This window comes from Zootoca vivipara, chromosome 7 (assembly GCF_965207765.1).
Source record: "Zootoca vivipara chromosome 7, rZooViv2.hap1.1, whole genome shotgun sequence".
In the NCBI taxonomy this organism is placed as follows: domain Eukaryota; kingdom Metazoa; phylum Chordata; class Lepidosauria; order Squamata; family Lacertidae; genus Zootoca; species Zootoca vivipara.
The window spans coordinates 7,224,252-7,239,423 of NC_142590.1; the positions used below are offsets into that span (position 1 = coordinate 7,224,252).

Here is a 15,172-nt window from a genome sequence, read left to right on the forward strand (position 1 = left end):
ACAGTGTGCATAAAATCCCTATTTTGTGTTTTACTTCTTTACTAAGTATAAGCCAACCAGAGAACCTTTATGTTGTGGGATCAAACACAGATGCTGTAAATAAAAAATGAATTAATTATTATTATCATGCAAGACAACAAAGTCTCTATCTTGTGTTACATATTTTTGCTTCAGCTGTGTTTTAATTTTGTGTTTCCCCAGGTCCAAGTCTCGTGACACCAAGGTGTTAATAGAAGACACAGATGACGAAGCAAACACATGAAATGTCCACAGAACCAAGTTCCACATCCCTTGTGATCTCTCGCTTTACTACCTTCTCCCTGCCCCCCCCCCCGCCCCACACAACACCAACAACAACAACAACCCAACTTCTGGTATATTCCCAGCAGAAAACCGGAGAAAAATCTGAACACACTTTCTGAGCTCTTCCGGACCGGATCCTATGGACTCCAACAAGCTCACTGTGTTTCCTTTTTCTTTTCTTCTGGTTTTGATTTGATTTCTTGTTTTTTAAAATAAAAAGGTTACTTCGTTTTGCCAATCAGAGGGACACTTATGGAAGGAACTGTCTTAAAGATTGTTTGCAATCGCTTCAAGGACATACAATTTAGATGAGGAAGCATCTTTGGGACTCCCCAAGGGGACTCTACCGAGAACTCACTCAGTCTCTGCTCGGTCCAGTTTTGACGGGTTAAAGCTGGACCTGCATTTTTAACTCTGGCTCATGCTCTGGTTTTTGGTGTTCTCCTTCATATCCAGCACCAAGGCACTGGTTGCACTTGCCGGGAAAGTGCACTTAGGGCAGTACCTTCATTCATGAAGCTACTTTTTAATTTGATGTGACTTTCTTATAATTTTTTTTTGGAAATACGATGTATTTGTTGCACATAGTTTTCACATTATTTATGATAGTTAACAACTATAAGAGAATGGTTTTGAGTCCTGTGCAATGAAGGCGGTAGCTCTCTGAAAACAAGGCAAGTGGTGGGGGGGGGAGGGGATGTAGATCCTGAATCTCTCTTGCTGTGAGGTTACGCCCTTTAAAATACCTCTTTGATGAGAGAATTTGCACCGGTTTGACCTGACTTTTTCTTTCTCTTTTTCCATTTGATTTGTTTTAAACCAAAGTTTCTCTTGTGGGTTTTACTTGCTGCTGCTGCTGCCGGTCCTTCAGAAACCTGGGCATGATTTTAGCCAGATCATCCTTGTCTCTCTTTGGTTTTTGGTTTTGTTTTTAAAAATGTAGCTGTGCAGAAATAGTACAAATGATCTTCAGCTTTCTGATGGAGGTTAGTTGGAGCTAATGCCATGCAGTTCCTCAGATACCTGTGCAAAAAAAAGCCTTAGTTTGTAGATTAGGAAAAGTTTTTTGCTTTAACGAGCTGAGTCTTTAGGACATTACCCTTTTAAATAGGGAATACATGCATTATTCCATTTACTTCAGCTACATAATAGGAGTGAAACTTGGGATTAAGTGAAGAAATGGTCTGCCTTGTTGAGGATACAGGATGATGCATTCATCAGTCGAAATGGGGGTTAGGCAGACACTCAAGACCTTGTCACTTAGGTGAGTTGGAGACTGTGTAGTCTCGGAAATTGGTATTGCAATAGAAAGGGCTTTTTAATGCTTTAAAAAATAATAATAATTATAAAAAAAAACTTGCCATACTTTGGCAAATACTCTTCTGACAATCACTGGCCAAGAACATCCTCAGGTTAGCTTTCGTTTCGTTTCTTTTTTCTTTTTAACCTATCTACCCCAAATCCTGCCAAGCTTAGTGTTAGACTTGACTTCTGCAAGTATTATAAGTGGCACTGCTAATGGGAGTAAGGGTAGATGGCCATACAGTTTAGAAAATTCCTTAGGAAAAGTTTCCAGCTTGATTTTGTTTTAATCCACGTTGGCCTCCAGAGCCCATAGGATAGAGCAGCATGAATGTCTTAAGATGACCATATCCACCCCTCGTAGTCGCAAGCCTTGTTGTGTATGCCACGCATTTGTGCTTAATGTTAGCAAACGAAATCTTATTTGTGCTCTGTTACACAGTGTGTGCGTGTGTGAGGTCAACACCATATAGTGGGGAAGCTACTAAATTTCCCTGAACTCTGTCTCTATTCCAAGACTTCACAGCAAGGACTGTGTTGTCTCTCTTTTTTAGCCATTTCAGGTGGTAACTTCTTGCTAGTTCCTTTTCTCCTGTGGAGTCTTCTAGGGTCTGCAGATCAGAGGCACACTTTTAAGCAAAGAGGGTTCCTCCTCCTTAAACCTTTCCTCCTTTTTCTTAGTTGATCATTGTGACCCTGCTTACCTATTTATTGCCCACTTATCTTCTCAAGCCATTCACAAAATTTATTTTGTAGGGCAACTGTGGCTTTTTTAAAAAAGTATTCATAATGTGCCTGTAGCCCAGAGGAACTAGAGATTGGAATCTGTTACTCTTCAACAGAGCAAAATAAGTCAGCAAAACAGTGGCTGCAAATTAGGGCCTCTTAGCAGGCAGAAGAGTGAGTCCTAGAATCACAGTCGCTTGTATTGTGCTTTAGCCTATCAAGATAATAACTGGGAGAACTGCAAAAAACCCCACAAATTTTAACATGATGGATGGCCAGGGAGAGAGGTATGTGGATGTTGGTAGAAAACATGGGAGTTGTGCTGTGTGAGTTCTTCTGCCCATTTGGTATTCCAAAACCAAGCTGCTCCAAGAGGAAAAAATTCTGAGAACAGATTTTAACAATTGGACCCTACATGTCCTCTTCCTGGGGTTCAGAAGCTCCAGCCTGGCCGTGCTGCCTTTCTCAGACAAGATGCATTTGCAATTAAGGAGAACCTTTGAGATACTTCAAGGGTTTTTCGCTTTGTTCTCTTTTCCCCCCTATTCCAGGGGTTGGCTTTGTTTTGTTTGTATTTTACTTAAGAAAATAGTTGATTTTTTATTTTTATGCAGCAATCTGGTTGTTAACTGATAATTACCACTGACTGTCTGAGAATAATGGCAACTAATTATTAAATTTAGGAAGATTAACGGCGCGAAAGGATCAACTTACCCTTGGGATGCTGGTCTGAGCAAATCATGTGTCACCTGCCAAAGCAATGCAATGTTGGAAATACTTCTTAAACCAGTGTAGAGGGAACTTGGCAGGGAGGTTTGAAAGAACAAGGGTAGAGTAGGAGGAGCAGTCTGTCTGTCACTGGAGAATTCTCAGCAGCCCATGAACTCAGGTAGGATGAAGGGAAAGGCTGTATCTGGAGACGGCTGATAGTTATAAAGAGAACTGAAAATAGTGTCTGGCAAACATCATTGGCCTTAGGAGCACGTGGAAAGTTTTCTGCGCTTTGTCATAGCGTCATCTCTGGCCAAACTGGCCTTGTAGGTTTCTGAAGCATTAAAAACTTGAAAAGCCTTGCTCTGGAAAAAACTATCGTCAGCAGCGGGATGCATCCAGCTTATCCGGAAACGACTGCACAGCTGGTCCAGACCTTATGTCTATGGGAACCCTTATCAATTCTTGTGGGCATTGAATTGTTGCATTTGATTCTGATACAGAGGAATAGTCTTCACTCTCCCAACATTAATGACGTTCTCAGAGCAAGGCAAAATTAAAGAAGAATGACAGTTTCAGTGCTAACTCAGATTTCTATATGTAACATGCTAGGAGACTGCAGGTCTTGCCAGTACTGGAATTCCTTTCCAAATTGCATATCATATCAAGCATGCTAGGCTAGCTGTGGACAAGATCCTTGACTACCTGCTTCAGGTGTTTTGAAATGAGTCACTCATGCTTCTGGAATCAATTTTAAAAAGAGCCTCTTCTCTGAATTTCTTATTTCGTTCTTACAGTGGCCAGTGCAGGGCGGGAGTCACAGCTGTGCCAGAAAGGTGGTGTTCCCTGAACCTCTCACTTTAAAAAGAACAGCTGGTTTAAACTTAAAGATGGAATATTGAGACTGCCAGGACACTGCTTCCTCCTTCCTGAATTGAAAAGGCTGTCTTTTGATGGAGACAGGCAGTGGGATCCCACCGCCCCCCTCAAATTGGACATTGGGGGGGGTGTTGCTTCTGGTGTGTTTACTCATTCCACTTCCACCTCTAATAAGCAGTCTGTAAGGGTTTTAGTAATTGGTAAAACATATGTCACCTGAGGTGACGCAGGGACAAAAGACTTGCCTGTGCAACAATTCCTCTCTGAAATGACTTTTGACTGTCTTAGAAGCTTGTTCATCTCTAGCTTTTGTTTCAGCAGCCTCTAAGCTCAGGGTGTCTCCCTCTCTGCAACTTTCTTAGGTGGAGCTATGTTAGAAAAAATCGAGATACGTGGCTTAAATGAGAGCAGATTAGTGAGATTTGCCTTCTGCCTACCATGGGCATTTTAGAAGCATCTTGTGTGAGAATGTGCAGAAACACTTTGCTGCTTTTGCTTTCCTTTCTAAAAAGGGATTTCCCGCTTTCTTGTGTTTGAGCAAATGGAGGGAAGGTTTGTCTCAAATCACAGGACCCCCAGCTGTCTTCTCTTCCTCCTTCTCCATGGTGGTTCCCAGGTCATGGAGATCACTAGGAATTTTCCTGCACCTCTAGAACCAGGATTCATTTTTTTTTTGCATACAATAAAGGTAGGTTTTGATAATCTTTCAGACTGTAGTTGCTATCCCATTTGTTCAGTTTTCTTGACTGCCACAAGCAAGCAAGCTCTGCAGAAAGATTAGCAGCATCTCTCCATTTGGTGCAGCATTCTCAGTTCTATGGTTCTGGATTCTAGGGATAGGAATGCCCTGCTACACTCACCCTTACAAACTGCCTGTTGTTTATCGGGACTTGACACTGATAACAAGCCCAAACGGGACAGTCTTCTTTCTTGTTTAGAAGATCTGTTGCTTTCAAATTGTGTTTCTTGGAACACTGGTGCTCCTTAATTAGAAAGTCAATAGTTGCAGGAATGGTTCCTCGAAATAGAATTTGTCAGCTATTATTTCTCTTTAGTGTACTGCTGCTGAGAACGGTTACATGGGGCAACAGTAGGTCCAGTGTTTCTTGCCAACATCCATTGTAAACTGTCCCCAAAAGCATATGCCCCACAACCAAATGCAGAGTCCAGGAACCCCACAGCGACGAGGTTCAACAAAAGGGTAGGTTTGAAAACACTGATCTAGATCTTCCCAAAGATACAAATGATTCGGTTTTAACGTGCGTTTTCCTTTGCATGGAAACATTACCAAGGAGGGCCACAGATTTTCATTGCCATAAGTAAACTGGGGCAGATAAGATGTGTTCCAGGTGGACAACATGGCTACTGTGATAATCCTCTACTCCCCTAAGAATGTTGAGGAAAGCCAGTTTTCTGAGATTTATCCGAGGCATAAATTAAAATGCCTCGTTTTAGACATTGCAAACTGCCCCTCTCGTGATTGGTTGCTGGCAGGAGGTGGGGTGGCAGTGTCTGTTGCAACTATGGGGGGCAACTGAACCCCTTTACTGTGACGACAGCCCTCATACTTCATGAGCACCAAACTTTGTGGGGGGGGGGGAATGTGACCCTCCAGATATTTCCGCACTACAGCTCCCATCATCCCTTGACCATTTTGAGTAGGGCTGATGGAAGTTGGGAGTTCAACTAAAGGGATACGAGGCCCCCTATCTCTGCTTGACCGGAACTGATATATCCTTTTCACCTGCAAGCAGCTGATCAGCCATGTGGAGAAAAATTGCTCGGCCTTAAGTACTGGAGCTCTGGGCTCAGCTGGCTAATGAGAGGGGAAAAGGAGAGGAAGACCTCATTGATCCGGAAGGGAAGGGTCATTTCCATGATGCTAATATCGTGCCCAGCGTCTTTTTGCTGCTCTTCTATTAAAACTGCCCCCATAAATGTGACGAGCCCAAAGAGATGTCACACATTCTGGGGCAAGACTGATGAACCTACTACTCCAGCAGCGCTATGAGAAAGCAACCAGGATGCTTACAGAGATTCTGATTGCAGGATGTATCAATGGGCAAACCCAAGCCTTCGACTGAGAAAACGCTTTTTCTTTTTTGCACTGCTGGAGTAGTTGTGGGTAAAGGGAGCTGCAGGGTTGATAATTAGACTGAAAACGCAATCCTCTCGTGCCCATACAGGCTAGTGAATGAGCCTGCTTACCAATCTATACGATAAATCTCCTCCAACCTATTTAGCTTTATACTGTGTAGATTCTTCTTACGGTGCTTGGAGGTGGCAATGAACTTTTCGTTCACACCTTTGCCCTGCTCTTCCTCATTCCCATTCCTCTACACCCTTCCAGTGTGTTGGTCTACATGATGATTATATAAAGTTTGAAGCCCTGAGCTATAGGTGTCAAAAGTAACTATGGAATGTGATTTAGTCCTCTTGTGGGTGCTTTTCTCTTTACTTTCTTCCTTTCTCTATCCCCTTCTCCACTCCTGTTTTGGCTCAGTGGAAAAGGTGAGGACAAAGACTTGCCGCTTGCTTGGACTCATGATGATGTTATCCGTGATTGCGCTATTAGCTGTTTCCTTCTCCCTCCCCTCCCTCCCCCCCCAAAATGGATATAAGACTTTTCTGAAGTGTGGAATTAACTTTCTTGATAAGTAGGTTTTAAAAAATGCACAATGTGGTACTGTTTCATAGTTCCTAGATGGTTGTATAAAAAAAAAGTTAATGTGGTTTGTGTTTTTAAAAGGAAAAAAAAGTGATTGGTTTATTAATCTGTCTTTTTCATTATTACAAGCTTTGTTTTCCAATAACTTTGTGCCTGCTTCATTGTTTTGCATTTTGTGTACAGTAACTGACCCTCCTTGACAACTTGGTTCTTGAACATATAGATGATAATAACACTGGCCACAACCTACCTGGGAATAGACTGCTCCACAAGACCTGGGACAAGAAAAGGAACATTTTCAAATACAGCTTTGTGGATTCAGATAACCCTATACGGGATAAATTACTGTTGTTTTATCTATATAGTTTTTATGCTGCTTTAATAGCAAACCTTCTAAGCATTCTATATAAAAACATTAATAATACACCATTCAATTAAAAAAAATCCTAAATACTAGCTAAAATCAGAACCACCTAGGAAGCTTGCTCATTCTGAATCAGACAGTTTAGCTAGTGACTGGCAGCAGCTCTTCCGGGTTTCAGTCAGGGGACTCCCTAACCCTTCCTGAAGATGGAGATTGAATCTGGGGTATTCTGCATACAAAGCAGATGCTCTTCCACTGCAACTCCCGAAAAATAACACGTGTCACATCTTAATTAAATCCCTATGGGGAATTTCTAAGTGCTAGCAAGGTATTGCTTCCCTGCTTCTTGTTGGCATCCATCTGTCTTGAGAAAGAATGGAGTGCATCTGTGGGGGGTGAAGTCAAACTGCTATTAGCAGCACCAAAGGGACCTCCTTGGACAGTGTGTGAGGCAGTTCTGGGCTGCCTAGACGACAAGACACACACACACACCCCAGCCTCGCTGATGTGGTCCAAAGCAGAGCAGAGCAATGTGTTTGGCACCAGCTGGGCTGCAGGAGTTGCTGGAAGGATCTGTACAAGGCAGGGATAAGAAACACGATCAAAAGAGGTGATTGCACATAGTGCGTTTCAATGCAAAAGGCTCCCTCCTTCGGATTGCAAAGGTTGCCATGCAAGTTGCTTGTCATTTGAACTTCAGTGAGTGGGGCTGGCCCAAGAATTCTTGGTACTTGAAGTAGAAAAATTGAGTGGCAACTGATTAACATGAGTGCAGTTCTCTGGAAAGTTCTGCTTCGCAAGCCCTGTTGAAGTGAATGGGAGCTGCTCTGCACCCCTTGGACTGAATCTGCCTCTTATTCTGTCTTTCTTAATGATGCTGAAAGTGAACCTCTCGAGGCTGCATGCCCACTTTCCATTTAAAGCACCCCTGCACCATTGTAGCAGTTGCGTCCCCCTCCCAAGAATCCTGGGAAATGTGGTTTAAGGGTGCTGAGAGTTGTTAGACCAGTTGCAGAGCTACAATTCCCAGCACCCTTAAACTACATTTCCAATATCCTTTGCTTTGGGGGGGGGGGCGGGAGCCCTGACTTTACAAAGTAATACAAGAGTGCTTTAAATGAGTGTTGCGCATGCGCTATTAATGTCACTGTAGTTCTTCTGCACCAAGGGCAGGCATAGGCAAACTCCAGCCCTCCAGATGTTTGGGACTACAATTCTCATCATCCCTAGCTAACAGGACCAGTGGTCAGGGATTGTGGGAATTGTAGTCCCAAACATCTGGAGGGCCGGAGTTTGCCTATGCCTGACCAAGGGGAACGGGTTGGTACAGGATTGGCAGCTGAAACAGCCAGTTCTGTTTGATCAAACATATGGAGGAAAAGCAAAGGGGTTCATTGGCTATTTCAAGGAGTGTGAATTGCCGAGCATTGATGCATTTAACTGAAGAGGTCAGTATAAACAACAAAACTTGTAGGGACTTCCTGCAGACATCCCAATTTCTCCTCTTTGAGATAAAAACCACTGACTAGCACTGCTAAGACTGGTACGGACATGAAAACTGAACACAAGCTCTTTCAAGGTGGAACTACAGTATTCCATTTTGGGAGGGGTTTGTTTTTGATGCATTAAGTGACATATGGGGACGGGAGTGCTCTACTTCCACACCTCCGCGGGTCCAGTTTGGCACACCAGAGACATTTTATTTCCAGGAACGGCTGTAGGATAACAGCTTTTCGTTTTCCAACACCCACCCTCTTCTCAGTATCAGAGAGGGAGAGGGACTTGTGCAACGTCAGAAAGTCTAGCCTATTGCTAGGTTTTCTGTTGGTCTGAAAGTTCCAGGGCTATTAAGAAGACAAGAAAAAACAGTTCCTGACAGTTTTATACCTCAGCTGAGTCATTGGTGAAGCTTGCAATGAAACAGATGAGGGATCAAAGTAAGACCTTTGGAGTGAAATGAGATGTGCCCCCCCCATTTCTACTTCTCTTCCTTTCCCCTACTCCCAGGAACCGGCAAGGCAGTACAGGGGTGGGGAGTGTGTTAACTCCTCAGCCGCTGGACTACTTGTTCCCCAGGAGAAGTTTCTTCCTCTGTGCTTCTCCAGATCTTATTAAACCAGTGGTTCCCAACAGGGGGTCCGCGAGCTATGGCAGAGGGGTCCGCAAGATGCTATTAGAATAAAAAATATATTAAATATATTTCGTATAACAGATTTTTTGTTTTGGCCGCTTCCTGCATGAGTAGAGTCTAGCACAAAACTAGAATTAGATAGAGGCAGTAGTTCTGCTGTATGCCGTTAGGTGGCGCTTTACAAACACTACTGTTTTGCAAAGAGGCAGCGCGTGCATTCTACTAACGCTCACCTCCCCAAGATGCTTTGCGCGCGTCGGCTTCATTTGTGCGCTACTGCACAGGTACCCTGTCTTCTCCATTCCCCTCCCTCCTCCCTGGCGTGCGCTGCCTCTTTGCAAAACAGTAGTGTTTGTAAACAAAGCGTTGTTTTTCGCGGAAGCTACAGTTCGCGTAGTTAAAAATGGACCGTTGGTTAAAAAGTGGTTCGTTAAAACGACAAAGGCCTACAGATGAAGAGGAAGATAATGCATTTGATGTTCAAGCAAGTAAGTCAGTGACTCTCGAACCGATCTTGTCGGTGTCCATTGAACCTAAATCGTCGGCGTCCCTTGAACCTAACCCTTACAAGATCAGTGTTAAGCTTACTGGAAAAATTAGATTAGGAATTAGGAATTAGATTTAGGATTAGGAATTAATGGGGGCTCCTTGTCACAATAGCGGCTCGATGAGGGGTCCTCGAGAAAATTTTGTTGGGAACCCCTGTATTAAACCATTGGCCAAGGGGATCCTTCCACTCAACAGTCCCAAATGCTCTGGTGAGCCTGCTGCACCTGCCAAGGGAAAGGAGAGGAGACCTTTAAAAGGCCCCAAAGTGTTGCTGGTGAAGATCTGGCCAGGTTTTTTTTATCTACTAAATAAATAAAATGCAGTGAAAGTGATTTTGAATTTGATGCAAGCACCCTTCCAGACCCTGACAGATATACAGGAGGCTGATCCAGAAAGCCATGGTGGCCCTGGGATGGACAAACAACGTTCTGGTGGAAGTGCATCACTGGTAGAAACAGCACCAAGAAGGAAGAAGATGAAACTCAGCAGAGAGGACTCGTTTGCAACATCAGATACAGGTCTTTCCCTTGCAGAACATGAAGCACTACCCTGTTTCTCCTAAAATAAGACATACCCATAAAATAAGCCATAGCAGGATTTCTAAGCATTTGCGCAATATAAGCCAGACCCCGAAAATAAGACATAGTGATAGGCGCAGTTCTGGAGGGCCCCAAGGAAGAGGCAAGGCTGGACGCATAATAAAAAATAATACATCCCCTGAAAATAAGCCACTGTGGGGTTTTTTTTTTTAGGAAAAATAAATATAAGACAGTGTCTTATTTTTGGAGAAACACGGTAGTATTACATCTGCTCAACAACCAAAGTTAAATCCCCCTCCCACTCTTATTTCAAATCTATTTTTGTCTTTGTATCAGAAAGGCACCCGGCCAATTTGGTTGCCAATAAATATTGCTACAGACATTTCTGAGATAATTGTCTTTGCAACGAGTGGCTCTTGTCCACATTTGTTACTTTAAATGTTGTGAGGATCCTATACCCTTTTAAAATGTGGGTTTTTTTGGGGGGGTGGAGGGTTATTGGGTTGTTTTTATTTTGGATTATGTATTTCGTGGTTTTATATTTTGATTTTATTCTGTGAGCTGCCCTGAGACCTCCGGGTATAGGGCAGTATATAAATTCAAAAAATAAAACAACAAATCCTAAATAGGAGGCATGGAGAAAGTGGTGGTTCTATGCATGAATATAATAGACACACTCGGGCATATGAATGGCCTGCTGGTGTGGATGAAACACTGTGGATGCCAAATCATAAAATTTTGAAAGTTGTGGGATGGTGTTGTGCTAGCCCTTATTCTGATAAAAGGGGGGTGAGAAGGGTAATAACATTCAGCAGAAGGCTTGTGGGTGGATATGCCCATGGAGAGAATTACCCTTTTCCCTTGAGTACGTTTCAGTGTTGCATAAAGTCACAGTGCATGTATTGCAGGACCAAATGCTTGCTTTATTCAAACAGCAGCAGCAGTAAAAAATTAGGACGTCTAACTAACCATCTTATCCATGCCAGCTTTAAATTACACAGCAACAACTCCTCTGAACATTGTTGTAATCTTCCTCATTAGCCGGTCGCACATGTCCTCTGTCAAAAATAGTCTCTGTGCTAACTCCAGTGACAAATCAGCCCTTGGTTTTCTTCAGCCTGATGAGATTTGCAAAATGGGCAGAGTATACCGGAAATTGAAACATTCCATTCTGCTGCTACAGCAGCTAGCAAAAAAAGAAAAGGAAAGGAAAAAAGGGGGGGGGAGGAAAAAATCAGGCCTTGCGTTTCTAGTACGATTTACCAGGAATTCTATAAAGGAGTTTCTGTTTAGGCGAGCACTTAAAAGACGACAACGAAGGTGATGCTCGAGTCAACAGCCATGGATGGGGCAGGGGCGGATTAAAACAATTTCATAATCCTAGCGATTTCCCTTTTTTGATCGGGATTATGAAACCAATCATGAATATCAAAAGCTGCAGCTTAAACCATCAACTTGGGACAGATGCCCTGCAGCTATGGACGACACAGCAAGAATGAAGAGCGGAGGATTCCTTTTCATTTAGGGAAAGTATCTTGGCCCTTCTCTTCCCATTCCCCTTTTACCAGCTGCTGGGTTTAACTGGAATGGCTGCATGATCAATATTCAGGTAAGAATTGCTTCTTTAAAACATCCATAGCGGTTTGCTAATCCCAAACAAAGACAAAACTATACATTTGGGAAAGCAAGGAAAGGGGTGTGGGTGTGGGTGTGTTTGTATTTTTATTTGTGTGTGCAGTGTTTTAAAGCTTACAGGCAGCTATTGTTCCATTGATCCCAAAGGATAGATAACAAGCTCAAAATTTTAGAGGTGCACAAAAACCTTGGATTGGCATTTTCTGTGCAGTGTTGCAATTCAAAATCTCACTTCTACATCACCACACACTGGTGTAATAAAGCTGCCTAGTTTTTCATCATAGGGTAATCATTATTTTTTATAAAAAAAACCTTCCTTTGATGGCCTGCTGTATCTTTGGTTATCTTATGCTTAAAACATGTTTGCATTGTGAAACAAAACCCCTCCGTCACCATCCAATGTATGCATCCTTGGCACCAGCTGACGTCTTGGCCATCTTCAGTGTTACTCTTTGGCAGGCGTATTGTGAGTTAGAAAAAGAGAACGTGTGCTAAGAAACTTGGGTGGCTGTGGCGAGTCTTCTGCCCAATTTGACACCCCCAAAGCAAGGGTGCCCTAACCAGAATGAAAGCAGCAGGAACACTTTAAAAAACACAGCACTTGCAAGTTTTAGATCCTAATTTGCTGATATACGGGTGGTAGTCAGCTGCTTTTATATGCTAAGGAGGGAGCAGTAAATGTGGTGCCCTCGCTCTATGGCACTAATAATAATAATAATAATAATAATTTTATTATTACAAATCCCATCAGCCCCTGCCAGCACAGCCAAAGGTGAAGGAGGGTGGCTGTTGTAGGACAATAACAGAGAATGTCACGACATCGGGTGCCGGTTTAAATTGGTTTGAGAGCTGGCGTAATACAGTGGCTAAGAAGCTGAGCTATGAATCTGGAGGGCATTGGGTTTGAATATTGCCTCTGTTGTGCTCTCCCTAGATGGCTTAACCCACCTTTTCTGCGAAGCCACAAACCCCTCATTCCCATGCGCTCATTTAGCCTGGCGTGTAAATAAGCCTAAGCACCATGTATTCTTTACCTTCCCTGGCCTCTCTTTCTCCTATGCTGGAGTTTAGACTGTAAGCTCCTTCAGGCAGGGAACTGTCATTGTACTCAATAAACCACCATGCACATGGAACGTGCTAGATAAATAACCACCATTGAGGGAGGTAGGAGGCTTGGATGAATTTGGCAAGGTGTGGGGAGAGCCTTTCTAGACCGGTGGATCCCACCCCCCCTTTTTTGCGAGGAATCCCTAGGAGAGTGGGGGAACCTTGACAGGCCAAGTAATGTGGAGAGTTCTTACAAGAAAGATGTTCTGAGAGTGTGAAAGTTTTGACAGGGCTCAGCTTTGGTTACCTGGAAAGGATGGTTCCGAGGAGCCAAAAGGAACCAAAGGGGCAGCTTACATAGTTAAAGGAATTAGAGGTGGAAACTTCTTCCTTAAGCAGAGCATAGGATCAGTGATGAAAGAAACTCCATCTCTGATTTAAGTGGTTCAATGAGCCGAAAATCTACCAAGAGGCTGATCCCACCTCCTTAATAATTCTGCACTTCCATTAAAATAGTGTGTGTCATTTTAAACCAGCCAGCCTGTTGTGAGAAGAGAAAATCTTAAACTGGGGAAGTGCTTCTTCCACAGAGGTTCTCTAGGTGTTGCTGTTGGTCTGCATCATAATATAGGAAAGGCCAATATAATGCCGCCACTCCATAGCTGCCAAGTTGTCCCTTTTTTAAAGGGATTTCCCCTTATGCTGAATAGGCTTCCTCGCGAGAAAAGGGAAAACTTGGCAGCTATGCGCCACTCCCACCCCACTCCAGTGTTGTGGAATACAGCTTCCATCATCCCTATAGCCGAGGATGATGGGAATTGTAGTCCACAAAATCTCTGGAAGGCACTATTTTGGGATTTGTCACAATGGTGTAAGGGGCTGCTTATCAACTTTTCAGTTGACACAATGCTGGGAAGAATCGCATCGATAACGGAAGTGAGGTTCCAAACCATCTCAACAACCTGAAATATTGAGCCCAAACTAACAAGATGAAATTCAACAGAGAGAAATGTAAATCTGCATTCAGGTACAAAAAAATAATAGGTGAGCTAGGACTGGGGAAAGAAACGTGGCTTGGAAGCAGTACATGTGAAAAGCATTTAGGTGTCTTCATGGATCAGCTTCTGTACCAGCAGTGTGATGATGCAGGGGCAGTCTTATGTTTCGTTAACACAAGCGTAATTCCAAGATCAGGCGAAGCAATAGTTACACTATGTTCTGCAGTGGTTGGGCCACATATAAAGTCCTGAGTCTTGGGCGCCACCTTTTAGAAAGGACACTGACGAAGGATGTCCAGAAGAGGGCAACCAGAATGATAAGGGATTTAGAAACCAATGTTGTATGAATGGTGGAAAGAGGAGAGGTAGGACTGGAGAAGATTATGGGGAGACAATCTGCAGGACTATCACACAGAAGATGGAGCAGACTTGTTTTCCCTGTTGCTCTAGAAATTCAGCATTGGACAGACTGGGAGGTGGCAGACTCTTCTTTGCGTTTAAGCAGAGGTTGGATGGCCAGGAGATGCATTTGGCATAGTGCAGGTGGTTGGATTAAGGGGTCGGTCCCTTCCTACTCTACGAGCCTAAACATTTCTCAGCCTCACCCAGCCCCCATATATGCTTGCTACGTGCCTTACCAAACAGGGGGGTCTGAAGGATTAGAAGTTAACCCACACAAAGAGCTTCAATCACACACAAAGCTATGTGAACTTATTGTTTGCAGCCTTCGTAGCAACACGAGGCCACTGGGTGCATCCATAAGGCTCCTAGGCTACAGCTGCACCTATAGCTTAAGGTACATTTCTTATATCACAGTTGAACTTTAAAAAAATAATAGAAAAACCGCCAACATTACTTATTACATTTTGTACGGTAGTTCTACAGTGGCACATAAAGGATGGTCAGATCTCTGGACAGGAGAGAACACAGAATGCTGCTTTGTCTGCCTTGCTCTTATTATTGTGCACAAGGGAAATTGGGCTGTTTAGGAAGCAACTAGGGAAGTATTTAAACAAGAGATCAATATGAATTCCCTGGAAGAAATAAAGAAAAGACTCTTGACCCCAAATGACAGTTGGATGGATTCAAAGTCTGAGTTACTGGTCCGGAAAACTAGCAAATTTTAACATGGATTTTATGCCTTAAGCCTCACTACGTAGGTTCAGGGCGTACCAGAACGTAAATGCAGGGAAGATTATCCTTGCAAGCAGGCTTTCATCTTTCTCTTTCTCCAGCAAGTGCTTTAAATAAAGGAGCTGGAAGGAGCCCTTCCTTCCACGGACTAATCACATCGGGCTCAGAGATGTGCTGTAGAACTCA

At 43.3% G+C, this 15,172-nt stretch overlaps 2 protein-coding genes across 4 annotated transcripts in view; both read left to right on the forward strand.

The window, feature by feature from the left end:
• The window catches only part of XPR1 (xenotropic and polytropic retrovirus receptor 1), a 100,680-nt gene extending 98,304 nt beyond the window's left edge, over positions 1-2,376 (forward strand). For both annotated transcript variants that reach the window (XM_088674862.1, XM_035124297.3), the window contains one exon: positions 202-2,376. In XM_088674862.1, the coding sequence (XP_088530988.1) occupies positions 202-262 (61 nt within the window). In that variant the 3' untranslated portion in view covers positions 263-2,376. The remainder of the gene's footprint in view (positions 1-201) is intronic.
• A 6,794-nt stretch (positions 2,377-9,170) lies between these two features.
• KIAA1614 (KIAA1614 ortholog) overlaps positions 9,171-15,172 on the forward strand; it is a 41,032-nt gene continuing 35,030 nt past the window's right edge. For both annotated transcript variants that reach the window (XM_060276625.2, XM_035123755.3), the window contains exon 1: positions 9,171-11,781. The gene's annotated coding sequence lies outside the window, so the exon portion shown is untranslated. The remainder of the gene's footprint in view (positions 11,782-15,172) is intronic.